The following is a 19640-nucleotide window of genomic DNA, read 5'->3' on the forward strand; positions in this document are numbered from 1 at the left end:
TCTAATAATGGTATATAAAATTGTTTGTATATGTCCCAGTATGAAACGCCTCATCATTTTTAACTCTGCAGAGCTATATCAGAATAAAACTGATGGCATTCTGCTTCTGGTCTGGTACGAATGGTAAAAATGAGGAGTCAGCTTTTCTTTGAGATAAGGAGTCAGTCCTAGTTCTGTGTATTGACTCTTGTCATATACACATTTACCATGGTGAAACATGTCTGTATTCAAATAAAATTTCTGCAGATATGAGCCCCTTCCAGAATGGAAATCTTTGGCACTTCCATGGAGATAAAAATGGGCATTAAAAGTTTGTAGATTGTCAAATTATAGTCATGGAATCTTTAAGGTTGGAGAAGACTCTTAAGATCACAGAGTTCAACCATTAACTTAACATTGCTGAATCTGTCACTAAACCTGTCCCTAAGCACCACACATTTTTCAAGTACCTCCAGGGATGGACATTTTAACTCTTCTCTGGGCAGCCTGTTCCAATGCTTGACAACCCTTTAATGAAGAAATTCTTCCTAGTATCCCATCTAAACTTCTTCTGGTGTGACTTGAGGCCCTTTTATCTGGTCTTGTTATTTGGGAGAAAAGACTGACTCCCACCTCAGTAAAACTTCCCTTAGCTAGCCGTAAAGGGAGTATGGTCTCACTTCAGCCTCCTTTTCTCCAGGCTAAACAACCCCAGCTTATTCAAGTTCTCTCCATAAGATTTGTGCTCCAGACCCTTCACCGGCTTCATTGCCCTTCTCTGGACATGCTCCAGCCCTTGTGCCCATAAAACTGGACACAGCCCTTGAGGTACAACCTCACCAGTGCCAAGTACCGAGGGACAATTGCTGCCCTGGTGCTGCTGGCCACACTATTGCTGATACAGGCCAGGATGCCATTGGCCTTCTGGGCACTGCTGGCTCATGTTTAGCTGCTGTCAGCCAACCTTCCTAGGTCCTACTCTGCTCTGCAGCTTCCCAGCCCCACTTCCATCAGCCTGTAGTGCTGCCTGGGGTTGCTGTGACCCAAGTGCAGGACCTGGCACTGAGCCTTGCTGAGACGCACACCGTTGGCCTCAGTCCATCGGTCCAGCCTACCCTGATCCCTCTGCAGAGCCTTCCTATCCTCTGGCAGATCAACACTCCCACACAACTTGGTGTTGCCTGCACACTTGCTGAGGATGCACTTGATCCATTCATTCAGACCATTGATAAAGAGATTAAACAGGACCAGCCCAGACTGAGACCTCCGGATCACCACTGGTGATCAGCCGTGAGCTGGATGTAACTCCAGTCACCACCACTCTCTGGGCCCAGCAGTCCAGCCAGAGTCACTTTGTCCAGGAGGATGCTGTGGGAAACAATGCCAAAAACTTTATTGAAGTTCAGGTAGACAGCATCTAAAGCTTTTCCTTCATCCACTCAGCAGGTCACCTTGATGTAGGAGATCAGGTTGGTAAAGCAGGACCTGCCTTTCAGAAACCCTTGCTGTCTATGCCTTATCCCCTGCTTGTTCTATGTGTGTTGTGTGATGGTACGCAGGATTACTGTTCCATGACCTTCCCCATCCCAGAGGTCAGGCTCACAGGCCTATGGTGATGCCTTAAGTTTTAGCTTTCATATTTTCCAGATTCTGTACTGCATTAGTATATAACTCTGAACTTCATATGAAGCATTAGCAAGTTCTATTCACAGTTTAGTTAGACAAAACAATCCTTTTCCAGCCTGAGAACCCAAAACACCATTGCTGCTCCAGGCCCAAAAAAGGTATAAACAACGGTGAATTGAGGAGAGCAGTCTGAGAGGATGGGACTTCATAACCTGAAGCTGTAATTGGGCAATGAACCCCAAAAGGCAAATCTAGCAAAACTTATGAAAGTGTGAAAACTTGTGACCCATCTTCCATCTTGGGTAGAGCCATGATCAGGCTCTTGTACTGCCCAAGGTGTATCCTTTGAAGGCCTTTTAATGAATACCTACTTTATCCCTTTAACACTGTCTAGCCTCTATTCCAGATAGCCTCTCTAGGCATCAGTGGTTCCCCAGATTCTCCTTTCAACCCTTCATGTAGATGGAGTGTAACATTTGCTAACTTCCAGTCAACTGGGACCTCTCTGGTTAAACAGGATTGGTGGTAAATGGTGGAAAGTGACTTGGCTAGCTTTTTCAGGTTTCTCAGTACCCATGGGTGGATGCCTTTAGGTCCCATGGATTTAAGCAAGTCTCTAACCCTTTCTTTGTAGATTATGCTCCCCATCTCAGTCTTCCATCTCAGTGGTCTGGGTACCTTGAGAAAAACTAGACTTGTTATCAAAGGCTAAGGCAAAAAAGGCTGTAAGTATCTCTGCGTTTTCCTCATCCTTTTTCACTGTTTCCTTCTGCATCCAGATGGAAATTTTCCTTAGCCGTCCTTTTGTCACTAATGCATTTTGAAAAACATTTCTTATTGTCTTTTATTGCAATAGCCAAATTAACTTCTAGTTGGGCTTTGGCCCTTCTAATTTGCTTTCTGCATAATATCAGGACATCTTTGTAGTCCTTCCAAGTTGCTTGCTCCTGTTCCAAAGGTGATACACTCTTTCCTTCCCCAACTGAGTTCCAACCAAAGCTCTCTGTTCAGCCAGCCTGGTCTCCTTCATCGCTGGCTCATCTTCCAACACATAGGCCTGCTCCTGAGCCTTTAGGATTTCCTCCTTAAAGCATGTCCAGCCCTCCTGGACTCCTTTGCCCCTCAAAACAAACAAACAAACACCCCAAAACAAAACAAAAAAAACCAAACAAAAAAAGCACCTGCCTGCCAAGGGATTCCATCAACCAGTCTCTTCCTCAGGCCAAAGTCTACCCTCCACATATCCAGGATGGCACTTCTGCTGGCATTACCTCCTTACTTCTCCAACAACCAGAAGCTATCGTTTTGTGATTGTGATGCCCAAGACAGCTTCCAGCATCACCCACCAGTCCTTCCCTGTTTGTAAACAGCAGGTCCAGTAGGATGCTTTCCCTACTGTCTCCCTCATTATCTGTGTCAGGAAGTTACCATCCACACACTCTTAAGAATTTCCTGGACTGTTTCCTCTCTGCTGTTCTGTATTTCCAGCAAACATCTGGTAAGTTGAAGTCCTCCACAAGAACAAAGGCTGGCGATAGCAAGATTTCTCCCAGCTGTGTGCATTGGTGTAGATGCACTTCAGTTGGGCTATCAATCCTGCTGCCTTTTCAGGTAGAGAAGCTGTAATTCCTGCATGAAATTTAAAAGGCATTTTGGTTCTTCTTCTGTAAAAAGTTAATTCTTCCTCAGTACTTCTAAAGCCATTTATAGTTTGGGAAAGTAGGTATAAATTTATTTGATGAGAGAATCATTTGTTTGTTTGAAGGAACTGGATCAGAGTAGTATTCTTCATTTTTTCTGGGCTTAGCTTTTCCTGAAGTTGAAACCTACTACAGTATCTAATGATTATTAAAGAGTAAGTGTTTAAATCGACATGGCTGTATTTTCTTAGCTTATTAGAAAAACTGAGATACATGTGTCATACTGATTATCTTTTGACTCTAGAGTATATTTTTTTCAGAAATATGCTTTCTGGCACTTATATTGTGGTCCTGAGTAGCTTAAAAGCTAGTGAAGTTTTGCAGATGGCTGCTTATCCAAAATAGGCAGTAGGACTCCCAGCTTTGATAAAGAGACAAAATAACAATGTAATCAGTCTCATTTCTTTTGTACCAGGAGTGATCCTGGAACTTCTCTCATTGCTTCTGGTTTTACCTCACACTGTATGTGGTAGGTTGAATTGTTTATCTTTTCAGGGACACCACATCCAACTTGCATTCCACTCTCCTCATGGACATCCTGGAGCTATACCTGTGTAGCCTCATGCCCTCAAGGGGGAATGATGCCTTATTGTGTTCTAAGTTAGTGTTCAACATAAAAATTATTATTGCAGCGATTACTATTTAAAGTGTGTAAAGTGCTTTCCTGTAGACCCCCTGTCTGGACTACATTTGAACTTTCTTCAGGTAACATGCAACAAAAAGCTTATTCCTATGGATAAAATGAAATGAGAGAGAAATAGTGACTTTTTGTAGTACAATATTAACTGATTCTTGTTTGTATCTGGTACTATTCATAAAAACAGATTGAGATGAAACTCCTCAAAATGGCTTGTGCAACTGTTCTGATGTCTGCAAAGGACAATGAAACTTGAAACTTGTTGCTTTTAGTCCAAAAGATCTCTTGAAACTTAGAAGAAGAAAATAAAAGACTATCAGAAAAAACATTTAGACGTGTCTAACTGCTATTCTAACACATTTCAGTAAGGAGAATAAGAATTTGTAGTTTGTTCCTTTGAGTTAAGATAACATATTACATTTCTTAAGTTTAAAAAAAGTGACTCTGGCCAGTTCTTACTGTAAGTTTTTAGTTTACGTGTGCACAAGATGTGCTGCTTGCCATAAACTTAAAGGTGTTTTTGATTCAGAGGTTCTCCTCCTGCAGGTTAATATAAATAATATAAAAATATGAAAACCTTTATACATGGTATTATCCTGGAATTGTATAGCTGGTTCTGGTGTTCCCCTTGGGTCCAGTATGCAACCACGCAGCCTTCTCTGTGTAAATGTAGTTGCTTGGCCTGTTCTAATGCTTTATGGCATGTTTGGGTAGAGGACAAACAGACTGTTGAGAGCTTTCCAAGAATGACTGGATTTCCAGGTCCTTACTAGAGTAATAAATTCTGGCTCTGTTTCAGTCAGAAGACTGTCCTAAAATGTGTAGATGAGTGCTTAAAAATCTGGCAAATATTGTAGAGATTGCAAAATGTTTTTTTCCAGTGTGTCCTTTTGACTAAGTACAGAACTGCAGAATTCACGTCATACAGGAAAGGACAGGAAAATACAGATATTTGAAACCAGATTTATAGGTACTGTGTTTCTATTGACACGGTAAAAAAGTTGAAACATATTTAAAGTTTTCTGTTCCACAGAGTTGCTTGCAGGATGGTTTCTTGCACAAAAAAGATGGCCAGAAGTTTACCGTCGCTATTTTCCTCTTTAAAAAAATAAAACAAAACAAACTCAGAGGCAACATTTAGGGGAAGGAAAGAGGGCAAAGACACTCTTAAGTGGCATCCGTACTTTGCCTTCAGCACAAGATTGCTTGCAAGCATTATATTCTTACTCTCTTGCAGTAAAGATTTGATCACTGTAGTGCAAATGTGATTTGTCTTCTGTATTTCTGTATCTCAGGGTCTGAATTCAGTCAATAAACAAAAAGAAAGGGTGCAAGGGGAAAATTCAAACCTTGCTGCTGCCTTAAACATTCCATCCTGTCCCCTGTCCTTCCACAGGGTAGAAATGTGTGTCCTCTCTTCTTATACTCATTTCCTGCTTTGTCTCCTGTGTCATACAGCTGCATTAATTTCCTCTTGCTATTGTTGTGACCAAGGCACTTTTCCTACTTTCTCAAGAAGTTTTTTCTGTCTGCAGTGCCAAAGTGTCTACAGGTCTTTCCAATCTCTCTCAGGTACTTAAAGTTTTCATAGTTTTTTGTCTCTTGCAAAGTGAAAGCATTTTTATGCTCTAGCACTGTGATTATAAAAATTCAAAATGCTTCTCAGAATCAAACTACTGGAATGTTTCCATATGTTAAAAAAAAGCAATTTTAAAGTGAAATTTTCTTTTACATACCTTACTGTAGAGTTTAAGCAGTATCTGACATTTCATATCAATTTACAAAAAAAAAAAAAAAAATCCAAAAAAAAAAAAAACCAAACAAACCCAGAGCCTAGAGGTAAGGAGGAAGAGCTTTAATTCTTTTGTTTCTGTTACTGTTGTCTTTAGTGTACTAGAACAGGGGGAAGAAACCTGTACATGTCTGCTTTAAAAGCAATTGCCCTGGGATACATCAATGCTTTTTCCTAATATAAATCATTATTTGTAAAATGTCTTGCAAAGAGGGTTAAGCATGTGATGTTTACTCCTTGTCTGTGATTTGACAAAATTAATTTTTCTAGGAAACCTGGATTAAGGCTTGTTGTTATCTCTTCCACAACTACTGGTGCTTTAAGGGGTTTTCCTGCATTAATTGCTTCAAATTCATTATTTGGTCTTTGAGCAGTTTGTTTGCTTATATGCTTCGTGTCTGGTACCTTTAATACAGTGTCTTCTCAATCAGATTTTGTTGTCTTCTTTGCATTACAGTAAGTTTTCCTGTGTCCTGTGCCTTAGTTTTAAATTCCCAACTACAATTTTGTCTCCCTCTGCATTCCAGTAGTCTGAAAAACACAGAAATCTGCAAAATGAACAAAATGTATCAGGGAAAGGCAGAAATGTAACATAAATTTCAGATCAGTTTTTCGAAGGTAACAATGAGAACTTTAATTACAAAATTAATGCTAGCAAAAGAAAACATATTACAATATAAGGAAACGAAAACAATCCAGGTACTTCTTATATTTCTATGAAGATTAATGTATGCATGTAATATATCATTAGGGAATGGGTATATGAAGGAGATAATTAAACACCAAAAAGAACATGAATTTTCTAGGAAACAGTCTCTTAATTTGAGGATTTTACTTACATATAGGGATATTTTTTCTTAATTTCACTGGGTTAATGTAGTAGTCTACTGTCCTAGTGCTGCACAAGTACTCTCCTTGAAAATAGGGTGAGTACATACTGTGTGTCTTTGGAAAAATCCACATACACTAACTGAAGTTGTCTGTCACTCTGTACATTGCACCACAGCAGACTAAGATATTTGAAAGTCTTTTGAGGTTTTTTATGTAAAAGAAATAATTAAATAACTACAGATTCTGGAAAGAATAGTTGCGATATACCTTGAGCTAATGCTATGAAGGCTATCAGCTTTCATATTCTCCACTGACAACAGAGTAATGAGAAATTTTATGGTCAGAGATGGGTGTTTCAGGTCCCTGTCAGGAGGTAGTCTCATGGCCAGGCTATTTCATTTTTCTCTCTTTGGTAATGGCTGTGGAAGCCTTTGTAGCATCATCACTGAAGCAGCAGACACAGCTGCAGCGGGTCAAGCACTGGGTTAGCAACCTCATGCTGCTGTGTTAGCTGAAAGCTGTGCACTAAGAAAGTAAAACTCAGGGCAGTATCATGCAGCTGTTCTTGCCTAGAGAAGCAGATCATTGTCTGCAGAGCTGTGGGTTGCTCACGTCGCAGAATTCCAATACCCACAGCCCCATCGGGACATTGACAGCACAATCCTGGGTTCCCTGTCAGGCAAGCAGATGAAGAGGCAATGTATCAGAACATGAGAGGAAAATTGAACAAGTTTGTAGGCTACTGCCTTAAACTTTGTGGACTTCATTCTTTTATTATAAGGGGATCCTAAGATTGGTAATTCAGCTTCCAAGTTCTCGTTAGATGTGCTGTCAGTAGCAGTTACTGGCAGAGCAGGACCTAGTTGCAGTTTGGGGTGGAGTTTTTTTTGACTTCTTGGATTTGAGCAGATGTTGTAACCTGTTTCCTGGTAGATAAGCTCTTTCTTGGTAGATATTGCAGAGCTGCTGTGTGCCATTTGGTTGTCCTCAGGAGTGAGCCAGATATTGAGTACATCACAGATTGAATTTGTTCATCAGTTGTGTAGTGGCATAGTGAAAGCAATTGCAAGGCATTATAAAAAAAAGGGAAAGTGTGTATACTGGGTTCTGTCTGTGCTGTCGCATTTGCTCAAGTCCAGAGGTGTGGGATTTGGGTGTTTTTGTTGTGTTGTTTGTGGTGTTGGGGGAGCTATTGGAGAGGATTTAGTGTTACTTACTAAAGCAATTGAATATAGTGCAGATATTTTTAATGAGTGTTTACATTGTATGTGTATAGTTCAGTTCTTGGGTAGCTTTAACAGGACACCTTTTTTTTTTTTTTTTTTTTTTAACACTCTGTGGTTTGTTTTGTCCTAACACAAATGCATAGGCAAATTCCTGCTCTTTGGCATGTTCTAGGCCTATTGTTGCCATTCACAGAGGCTAATAACCTCTAGTGTTACCACAGAACTGACTCGGTGGTCTCTCAGCCTCTCTGTTTTAAGCTCAGAACCTCACCTGTTGTGGTTTGTCTGGTAGCCTCTGGTGGTCTCTTCCAAGTATTCATCTAGTCTCTTTTTCTGCTCACATAAGTTTGCTGCATCTGCACTATCTTGCCAAGGAGTTCCAAAAAGGTACTAACCTGTGTGTGAAATACATCTTTCTTTCTCAGAGGGGGAATGCTGTTGTATCAGTCATTAGGATTTTGCTTTCTTAGCTGTCATTTGAAAAGTTGGAAATACAACCTGCTTGAGGCAGTCATGTGTATTCATTTCACTGCTTGTTGTTTGAAGTAAGAGGGACACACCTAGACTGTTCAGACCAATAAATGTATAGCAGTCAAAGCAGAACTGTTTGGCATCACCAGTTCCCAAAGGGAGCCTGCAAGAAAGATGGGAGACTGTTTACTAGGGCATGTAGTGATAGAATGAGTGGGAATGGCTTCAAACTGAGAGAAGGTTTAGACTGGATGTTGGGAAAAAATTCTTTAGTATCAGAGTGGTGAGGTACTGGAACAGGTTGCCAAGAGAATTTGTGGATGCTCCATCCTTGGAGTTCAAGGCCAGGTTGGATCAGGTGGTGAGCAACCTGGTGTAGTGAGAGGTGTTCCAGTCCATGGTGAGGGGTGCTGGAAATAACTGAGCTTTAAGCTTCATTCCAACCCAAGCACATCTATGATTCTGTAATTATACTATTCCTTCGTGAAAACACTTGAATTCACTGTTCATATTCGTATTAATTCGTCAGACCAATAAATGTGTCAAGGCATTAAGTTCCTAATAATTTAGCATTAAGTGAAGGGGAAGTGGAAACAGAACATTCAGCTCTTGCTCTTTTCCCATCAATATGCAAGTAGCTGTGAACTGGTCTGGCTATAGTCTGTGGTCTACACATAAATGAACTGAAGTCACTCAAAGTCACTGAAGGATCTTGAGATATACAGGATTAAGTCTAAGGAGGTACAACATATCCATAGGAAGAGTTTTGGTGGGGGGCTTTTTTGTGTGTGTGTGGGGTTGTTTGTTTTTGTTTGTTTGGGGTTTTTTGGATTTTTTTGTTTTTAATTCTGCTTTTGGTATGTATTGACATATTTGTGTTAAGGATCACTTCTCTAGTGTGTGGGTTTATTGTATAGCAAACAGTATTCTCAGTTCGTAGTCCTTCAGGAAAGCATCACTTGCCTCCTGGTTTGTCAGTCTGGAAATTGAATAGCTAAGGGCAGTTGCTTGGATTTTTGCATTGAGTTGGTATGAAGCTGGGAACAAAGCCTTCTCTTCTACTGCAGCTGTCAACACCTTGATTTCTCTCTGTGATACCATTTGCAAGCAATAGGTCTTTCCTGACCAGCTTAGTTCAGAACCTCTTTGTTCAACAGGCTTACAGAGGTATAGCACTTCATATCCTGCTTTGCCACATCATAGTTGTGATACCAGTGACTACAGAGAAGCAGTAACTTTTGTGTCTTAATTCAAACATTGTCTTCTTTATCTATTTTCATATGAAGAATTTGTGCTGCATTTGTTGATTTAGAAAGGTAAAAAGTTGTGACTTAAGGACATTGAGAACTGCCAGACTGGACATACTATTCTGGTTTTTAATTTCTTTCTGATAGTGCCTAGTAACTATGTGCATTAGACAAATGGGTCTAAAATCTTTATTGATTAGGCTATGTTTAAAGATGAGGTTACTTAGTTGTTCCTTTCTAATGTTAACTAGAAGCTGTAATTCTTATATGCAGTATTTTGAGGCAGATAACCCATGGGTTATCTGTTTAAAAAAATAGTTAGGATTTTTATATATGTGCAGTAAATAAAAGTGGGAAAGAAATATCCCTGCATACATCCAATTGTGTTCAAGCCTTGTCAAGCTTTGACAGGATTACAAAAGTCACCACCACTAAATATTCATCTATGAATTTATTAAGAATTGTTCCCTCTTAACAGTTTCAATTTGCCTTTACTAGTCTCCTGTTTTACTCCCGTGAACACAGGAAACTCCACCTGCTTTGTGAATTGTGGGGAAGGAGATTCTGTGTGAAGTGAATGTTGCAAAGCAGGAAGAACAGATAAGCATATGTATTTGAGGAGGTCCATGAATAATTTGAGAGAAAAATGTACCTGTATGGGTTTCTTGTCTATCTTTTTATAAGCTTCTCTGTTTAGAGTTAATTAGAATTACAAGTATGTTCACTTCAATGCAAAGTTTCAGCTCCTTTTTCAGGAAAAAATAATTCCTTAACTTTTCAAAATGAATTTTATATAATTTACTGCTACAATTTGTCTTTACTGTCAAAAAAAAAGGTAGCTTAGCTGCTGTTTCATTTTTCTCTTTCTAAGAGTACTTAGGCAGAGAAAGCCTTGTCCTGTAAGCCAGAAGGCTGGGTGACTTGCTGTTTCATCTGCTGGCAGAGAGCTGGGAGTCCTGGGGATTCTTCAGTCAGACGAAAATTCATAATTCATTCCTTTTTAGCTTTCACAGAATTAATTGAAGTAGAAGCTACAGGACTTCATTTGCAAGCCAGAGAAGTAGATCAAGAATGTATTGATATACCTCAAAAGTTTTTCCCCAGAAATATTTTGAGGAAGGGGAAGGGGAAGAAAGCTTATAGTAGGATCTACTTTTAGAAATAAATTTACTTACCTAATTTGTAAAAATTCATCTGTGTCTAGATCTCATTTGTCTGCTTTTAGATAAATGTGTAAGAGAGAGGGCTGTGAAACTTTGGTATTTCCTAGGTAAAGGCAGTTGTCTTCCCCTCCTATCCCTTTTCTCCACCTGGGAACTTCTACAAAAGTTCAAATAAATAAAATGTTCTTCAGTTCTTCAATCTGAATTGTAGGCAGCCCAAAAACTTGATGTATTTGGATGATAAATTCAATATTCTCAATGTGTCCGATTTGTGTACCCACAGTGCATAACAGAGAAATTGGCAGAGGAAGAAACTGCAGCTTTGGCAACTAGGTAAGGGGCTTTTTGTACCCAATGAGGCATGGGGGGACAGTTTGGATTTCAACACAGGCGGAAAACACTCTGACCACATGCTTACGTGATCAACAATGAAACAACAAAATATTGACAAGCAGCTACTGTATTTTGATGCATGTAATCTAGGGGGTATCAGTTTAAAAACAAAACTGCAATTCAGCAGCACTGTAAGAATCTGGATACGCACAGATAATACCAGGGGATGTTTATTCTAGGACCTGTCTCCTTCGGAGCTTCACAGTGTCTGATTTCCCCATAGCCTACATCCTTTCCCATAGCTTGCTCTCACCATGCCGGTAGTGCTCCAGCTTCAAATTTGTGTATGCTGTCTGAGTACAGAATGTATAAAATAAAAGATGGTATTATCTTCAGCTTTCAGAGTTAATTGCTCATTAGAACTAGGCTTTCTTAGGAAAGAAAATATTATACAGGATTTTTTGGTTTTGTGGTGAGTTTCCGGGATGTTTTTTGCCCTATCATCTGACATAATTCTGTAAACTTAGAAGCAAAAAACTTTGAGCATTTGTACTCTGCAGTCTCTGAGGAGCAGATATAATGACACGTTGTGCAGCATTATCTAGGGCTTCAGAAGTGTAAAAATTGACATCTAATGTGCAGTATGTAGAAGTTTTTCAATGTTCATATTGTCAGATGAGCACCACATTTAAATGTGTAGCTACAGTCCATGGGGCTTGGAATTTCAGACATTGTTTCTGTTATCCTTTGAATAGAAACAGTCAAAGAATGGATCTGGAAGCCAGCAGGAATTTGACATCTGAGCAAAAAATAAGGGTGTTTAACTCTCTTATTTTTCTTTCTTTGTGAGAAATGGTTAGGATGACTTTTGTTTTTTTCTAATTTTCAAGACACACTTTTTCCTCATTTAGTTCTTAATTATGTGCAGTAGTGAAATACCATCTTTTTCCACGCTTTCTGATATATTCACAAATGAAGTCTGTGAGTCTTCTAATTTCACTAGCTTGAAGCCATCAGCTAAATAACACTAAACCAAACCCATTTGTATACTGTTTTGCCACTAAAGTTGCCATCATTACTTCAGGAGTATGGCACCCAGAGGCACTGAGTCTTGGCTAACATATCTTCAGGTATTTATTCACCATTCTAGTACTGATTGTTCCTTTCCAAAAAAATTTGCTTATAACATTGCAGTTTTGTCTTAATGGAACAAGAAGATAGGACTTTGATTTTGAGAAGCAGAGAGATGGGGGAAAGGGTGGGCATACCATCAGATTGTAATGGTGTAGTGATTTTCTTCAGTAAACTAATCAATCTCAGTTACATTTTTAAAACCCATTCTCTAGACTATATGTTGCCAGCATTGTCTTTCATCGAACCTACAGTGAGCATGGCAGCTGGGGCATTTTACTGGCTGCTCAAAAAAGCTAAAGATGAGTGAAAGAACAGAAGGAATGAGTTCTGGTCTTCCTGGATAGGACCAGAATTTACTGTATTGGTGTCTATAGATTCATGTCATGTAGGAATCATACCCTGTAATCTGTTGTTCTAATCATATAAATCTGAAAGGTTTTTTTCTGCAGTCTTACTTTAGACAAATGCATGAAATGGGCTGTAGGATCAATTTAACATTTGAATATGATGAATATGACCAGCATGGCATTTTTCAACTGGGAAGCCTGTAATATGTCTCAAGGTGGATAGAACAATTAAATTTACTGAAAGCTGAAAAATTGACTTGTGCTCCCTAATGCCTATTTGCATGTTCTTAAGAATGGTGCTTAGCAGATAGCTTACACCTTTTTCTTTAAAGAGAAAGTTGCCTTGCATTTATCACGTAGTAGGACCATGCACGAGACCATGCACGAGGTAGTTACTGTTGAGTATCTGATGTGTGAGAAATTCATGTCCTCTCTTATTTTGCAGTGTATGCATATCTCTTTGTATTACAATGCCTAGCTCCTTTTAATTAACCTCACTGCTGGCAAAAGACATGTTCTCTTTTTAAAAATTTTTTTCAGAGGTTGGAAATGTTATTTACGAAAAAAAGACTGACATACTGTAACTGTACAAGCCTAAATAAAGCTGTGTATACTGGCCAGTCAGAATTAGTGCAAGTACATATTGCAGTCATTGACAGAGGAGAAGGATGTGATCACAGCGGCTCCAGAATGCAGTCCTTGATGCTCTGAGAGGTTATTTTGTGGTTCTTTTGACCATAGATAAGGGTTTCTGATCTCATATTAGACTCCAATTAACCATTCCTCCTGGAGTGCTCCAACACACCCAGCTGCCTCTGCAGCACTCACTCCCCACATTCAAATATTTCTGCATTTCCAGTTTTATCCAGATCATCTCCTCATTAATTTGGGTACTGGATATTTAACAAGAAGCCTGTACTACATATATAAATGCATCTCACAGTTCCTTGATCAACATGCTCTATCTGTTTTAATGACGAAGCAGCTGAGGTGTTCTGATCAGTGTTCTCAAAGATAATGAAATGGTTTTCAGTAAATTACTGGGTTTTTTCCCTTTCTTGGTCATTTACAGACTCTGTATGTCTGAATTTTTAGACAAAGTATTGTTTCCCGAACAATGTATGTTTTGCTTCTATAAAAGGAATCATTTTTGATGTTGTGCTTGTTAAGGAATTTTTAAATAATCAGATCTTCCTAGCTTTCGTTTTTTTGGCAGGTTTTGAGAAAAATTGTAGTTTGCCTTTTTTGCCATAAAAGTTGAGAGTGTCAGTAGTAGAGCACAAGGTGAAGAGAGTGAAATCAGCTATTAAAAATGTTTGTGGTGAAGGAACCTCTTGACTTCACACCTTAGTATTGCTGATTTGTAAAGTGCTTGTCTGAACTTCAAGGCCTTGGTCTACCATTTTGGGAGACAAGGAGTTAGTTGGGGGTGGAAAGACTGGAGTTTGTATTCTTTCTGCTCTGTTACCCATTGCTATCTTCATGGATCTGACACTCTGTTTATCTGACAGTGCACTCAGTACTGCTTCGCCAGGGAAAATTGCACAAAACAAGCCTAGTGCATCAGCATTTTCATTGTGTATTAAGCTGAGCCTCCCTTCACATGGTCACATCCCCTTTTTAATCTGGGATTCCATGTCCCTTTCCCAGTCCAGCTTGTTTCTGTGGTGTCTATTGCTGGTCTCCCTGAGCTTCTGTTTCTGTGGTTTGAGTGTTTTTTGTGTGGCTGAGTGTTAAGACCTGCAGGACTTTTGGAAGTGGCGTTGTTTGGGGGTTAGGCAGTACATTGGTTTAGTGTTAGTAGTTTGTCATAGACTGAGGTGATGGCTGCGTTCAAGTTGGATTTTCTCCCAGAGATGATGGTGGACCACTGCTCCTTGAATGCAAGCCCTGTGTAAGTATTTTCTCGTCATGTCTAAGTTATAGCTGAAATGATAGTTGGAATTGCTGTCTCAGGCCCCTGCTGTCTGTTGGGACAGAGAGGGACAGGAAAGAGAGATAGGAGAGCCTGCAGTTTGTTTTCTTGAAGAAATCCTAGTGGTCATGGAAGATTGGTGTTGGTTTCTAGATGGGGGAGAAAATGGTCTGATAATTGTGGTGATAAGACTAAGGAGGAATAATGTTGTTTGATGATACTGTTTGTATCATATGGTACAGATGCTGATATTATAAAATGGATTCTTGAAATCACTGTGGGAAGAACTGCTTCTGTTCTTCTCTATTAATGACTCCAGACTGAGCCTTTTAATTAGGAATAAAATACTCCTTGAATACTGTTGAGGTCATATTAAGAGTTGCCCAGTTAACAGGAGCCGTGTTGTGCTATTGAAGCTACCCATGGAAGGCAGGGCTGAAAATTATTGTTGGAGAGGGCAAGCAATTTCCAATTGTTCTTAACTGAAATGAAAAGAGCTAGTTTACATCTTTGTAAAAGATGTTGTTTCCCTTTGGAGAAACCTCTCCTTTATTTGGAGAGGTGCTGACCCTTTCTGAGTGGAAAGGTGGAGAGCAGTGAAAGGATTTATGATGATTCCCTTCCCTTCTGGGAGGAAACTTTGTTGGTTTTGAGGTCTGTTCTTACAGCTGTAAAATGATGAGTTTTCCCTAACATCAGTCTTTCTTTAGGCTCTCAAGAGCAGTGTATTGACAGGAAAAAGTACTAAACAGTACCGGGCTTGGATTTTATTTTTTTAATTTTTCTTTTTTAAATTCATTAATTTTTTTTAAATTCAGGGGGGAATACAATTTCGGATGAACAGTGAGAGGAATACTGTTTACTATCATGTGCGGTTAATAAGCCATTTAAACTACCTTCAAAAGAACAAAGCAGAGATGAAGAGAACTGGCTACTCTGGAAGAAGACCACCTGTATTCTTGAACAAAGAGTTTGGGGGTGGGGGGAATCATTGTATAGTTGCTGTTCCACCCCTCCATGTCCTTTCTAGATTATGCAGGGATCGGTCAGCTATTTTAACCAACTAATCACTATAGCTACAATAGGATGTCGTTACAGTCAGACTTCTGCAGGGAAAGATGCTCTGGTGTACCAGGCTGGGAGTACTGATAATAGACATCACTCTGCACCTAACAAATAATGGGGAGTCAATACAGTGAGCAGTGTAGGGCTTGTCAGCTGGCTGGGTGGAACATAACACAACTTCTGTTAATAGGGTGTAAACTGCTCTTATGGCTGAACCGAATGCCTTGAAAAACCTATTGAGGATTCCTGTACTCAAAACTTCAATGTTATAGTCTAAGGAGTGACTTTTTCTTTTTGTGTTAGAATCATGACATTATTGAACCTGATTCAGTCTGTGACTAACTGGATTGTCCAATCCCAGCCTTTTCATGTACGATCTAAGCCTGGTTTTTTGCTAATTATTGCTGAAAGCTCCCTAGTTTCACAAAGAATTATTGCCTTGTAAATCTTTAAAAAAACTTACCATTGGATCCCTTGATTCTGTTTCTCTGTTTTAAGAGGGCTCTTCACCTTGGGAAAGAGTTACAGTTAGTCTCATTAAAACACTGTTAAAACATTCTTTCATTTTCAGTGATTACTGATAACTTTGGTAGTTTGTAGGTAGACTGAGCTTAGGTTCCTTACAGTTCTGGTTTCTTCGTCTGTAAAAATTTACATGGTTGCACTAGTGATATTTTTTGGTTATCTCAGCAGATTTATATCTTGAGTCCCAGATGTTGACTACATTATGGGAACAGAGTTTTAAACAGTTGTGTAGTGTGTGTTTGGTTTCCAAGTATGCAGCTTGCCAATGAATATGAATGTACTGTGGTATGCATAATGGGAATGTGCAAGAGTTTTTCTTTATATGTATATTTTCATCATACACATTTATATATTGTGTAGAAAAATACTTTTTCTTTAATTTTGCTGTAACCATGCATTTGTCTAGAATCTGTAGGAATATATAAACCACAAATTCCTTCTTGTTTTTTGTAGCTCAAAGAAAATGAATGGCACACTGGATCACCCAGACCAACCTGATCTAGATGCCATCAAAATGTTTGTGGGTCAAGTCCCACGGAGCTGGTGTGAGAAGGATTTAAGAGAACTTTTTGAACAGTATGGTGCTGTCTATGAAATCAATGTCTTGCGGGACAGGAGCCAAAACCCTCCTCAAAGTAAAGGTGAAAACTTCTGAACTTCTCTTGTGATACTTGGGGTTTCAACCACTTTCACATAGCTGCAGTCTTAGCTGTGTGCTTATTCAAATAACCCTGTAGGAGCTCTGTGTGACCAGGTGTGCATGCAAGCCCAGACTTTATAAAGCCTTTAAGTATGTTTGCCTAATTATACTTGAACTGTGATCTAGCCATTAGCTGAGCTCCAAAAAATCGTAATTTCTTTTAGAGCTCAGCAGTGATGGAGATGTTTGAGGAGTATGGATTATAATTGCAAAGCAGAACATCCAATAATACTCTGTTGCTCCAGAGCATCACTGTGATGCTGTGATACGATCAAAATATTGCTGGATGGGACAGAGTTTCAGATAAATATGAAATTGGGGTTTTAGTTGTTTGTGTTCATCAAATACTTGTAAACATTAAATCCTTACTAGATTTTGTGCCTGGATTTGCAGTTCAGTTATATGCAGTATTGCCTGTGAAGTTAGGTAGGGTTTTGGTACTAGAAAATAATTGAGTTTGAAAACGAAGTAGCCAACAGGTATATCTAAGTGTTTGTTTTAATGGTGTAGAGATGTTGGGTCAGTTCTGAACATATTCTGTTTTATTACACTTGGAAATCTTTTTTAAACTGTGGCAAACAGTAGCACCCACCTGTTTCAGTGCTTAACCTCTTCTACTTATCATACATTTTGCATTGGAGTGTTCTTTGCTGGCTAATATTTTGTTTCAATTGCAGGGTGCTGTTTTGTTACATTTTATACCCGTAAAGCTGCACTAGAAGCACAGAATGCTCTTCACAACATGAAGATCCTCCCAGGGGTAAGAGCAGAACCCTGCTTTCTTCACAGCTCTGTCTTGTTTCTCTGAGCTCCAGCACCACTGAAGCACAAACACATTATGTTGCCCTAAAATAATGTTGTAAAAAAACTATTGAAAAGATCAGTGTTATGAGATGTATATAATAACCGATCTTATGGGAATTTTGGAGTATTGAAAGGAATGATACAGCAGTGAAGTGGGTGGGCATGGCTTTTATAATACTCTGAGGAGGAATGATGGCATATAATTAGGAAAGCCTTTATTCTTGGAATTTTTGTAGTGTTACATACACACCTCTAGAGGCAACTTAGGCTATAATTTCTTTCACAATTTTTATGGGGTGTATTTCATATAGAATGAAGTGAATGTATCTGGGATTAAATAATGTTTTTACATTTTAGATGCACCATCCTATCCAGATGAAACCAGCTGACAGTGAAAAGAGTAATGGTAAGCCTTACTAAAGTCCCAGTTTGGTGTCATCGTTTGTGCTAGTCAGGAAGCTTGAGCATTTCCCTTTTGCTAACAGGTTTTAATGAAATCTTGAATTGGAGACCTGTTTTTTTAAAAGAAAAAACGTGAAAACAGAAAGGTGTGTTTTCAATAATAGGTAGTGTCAGTGATATCTCTCAAATTCCATGACTCAGAGTATCTGCCTGGTGCTGCTTGTGGTAGAACCATGTTGTCAGTCAGGGAAACATCCAGTGAGTTCTTCTTTGTACTAAGGTGGTTTAAATCTTTGTTGGGGACATGGACAGTGGGATTGAGTGAATCCTCAGCAAGCTTATGGGTGATGTCAAGCTGAATCCTGTGGTTGATACCCTAGAGGGAAAGGAAGGCATCCAGAGGAGCCTTAATGGGCTGGAGAGGTGAGCCTGTGCTGGCCTCATGAAGTTCAGCGTGGCCATGGTCTTTCAAACATGGATACAGGCTGAGTGATGAGTGGATTGAGAGTAGCCCTGAGAAGGACTTAGTGGCTGAAAAAATTGATATAAACAGGCAGTGTGCACTTGCAGCCCAGAAAGCCAGTCATATCCTGGGCTGCATCTAAAGGAGGGAATAACAGGTTCCGGGGGGTGATCCTCCCTCTCTGCTGTCATGAGACACCAATCTGTTGTGCTGCATCCAGTTTTAGGGCCCCAGCATAAGACGTGGACCTGCTCAAGCATATTCAGGAAAGGGAAGGGTGGACCCCTCCCCTATGGGGACAGGCTGAGAGAGTTGGGATGTTCCACCTGGAGAAGGCTCCAGGGTGACCTTCTAGCAGCCTTCCAGTACCTGAAGGGAGCCTACAAGAGGATGTGGAGGGATTGTTTATCTAGGAGTATAGTGATAGCACAAGGGTTAACAGTATCAAACTGAAAGAGATTTAGATTACATTTTATGAAGAAATTCTTTAGTGTGAGGATGGCGAGATACTGGAGAACATTACCCAGAGGAACTGCCCCATCCTTGGAAGTGTTCAAGACCTGTCTGGATAGGGCTTTAACAGCCTGGTCTAGTCAAAGGAACTAGGGGATCTTTAAGTCCTTTCCAAACCAAACTATTCTATAATTTTATGAAATCTGTAAATGCTTTTTCAGGTGTCAGTCCAGTGTGAAGCAAGGCCTGTTGCAGGTAGTGTGGGAGTCAGAAATACTTCTTGTATCATACAAGAGAGGTTGAGAATTAACAGCAGTTCAGTAGAGAAGAAAAACTCAATATTTCTGCACTTTTGCCATTTCAATTGGAATAAGAATTTAGCATTTAGCACTGAGTAAATGATCATTTATCCATGTATTTCCTTGTGAATTTATGTGCATACATACATGCATGTTCAAATATGTGTGTATCTGTATTGCTGCAACCTAAGCAAAGAAAGCATTTAGCATCCTGTAGTTTCAGGCTTTCTAGGCTCTGCCAAATTTTATTTTCTTCATTTGCAGTAGTTTGTGTTGCATCATGGAGAAGATAGTCCTGGTTTGAGAAAGCTTACCTCTTAATATAATTGAAAACAGAAGATGGAATGTATGGATAACATATAGTAGGAGTTATTCCATCTGGAGATTCCTCTGTGGGAATACAGGACATGTTCCTGTGTAAATATATCTGGAAAGGAGTCATTCTTTTGAAGTATTTTTGGAAGGAGAACAGAATAGGTTCTCTAAACTAAAACTGACCTTGCATTACATACAAACACACATAGAAAT

The 19640-nt window shown here is 39.4% G+C and overlaps 1 protein-coding gene across 15 annotated transcripts in view; it reads left to right on the top strand.

Annotated features, from left to right (window-relative positions):
* The window catches only part of CELF1 (CUGBP Elav-like family member 1), a 69515-nt gene that overhangs the window by 17309 nt on the left and 32566 nt on the right, over positions 1 to 19640 (top strand). For 4 of the 15 annotated variants that reach the window (XM_066321081.1, XM_066321080.1, XM_066321084.1 and 1 more), the window contains exons 1-4: positions 14268 to 14380; positions 16445 to 16632; positions 17369 to 17451; positions 17853 to 17901. In XM_066321081.1, coding sequence (XP_066177178.1) covers positions 14310 to 14380; positions 16445 to 16632; positions 17369 to 17451; positions 17853 to 17901 — 391 coding nt within the window. In that variant the 5' untranslated portion in view covers positions 14268 to 14309. Of the gene's footprint in view, positions 1 to 14261; positions 14381 to 16444; positions 16633 to 17368; positions 17452 to 17852; positions 17902 to 19640 lie in introns of those variants that run through there. The other 11 variants (XM_066321079.1, XM_066321082.1, XM_066321086.1 and 8 more) reach the window with 4 other exon arrangements.

Source organism: Sylvia atricapilla, chromosome 6 (genome assembly GCF_009819655.1).
Source record: "Sylvia atricapilla isolate bSylAtr1 chromosome 6, bSylAtr1.pri, whole genome shotgun sequence".
Classification (NCBI taxonomy): domain Eukaryota; kingdom Metazoa; phylum Chordata; class Aves; order Passeriformes; family Sylviidae; genus Sylvia; species Sylvia atricapilla.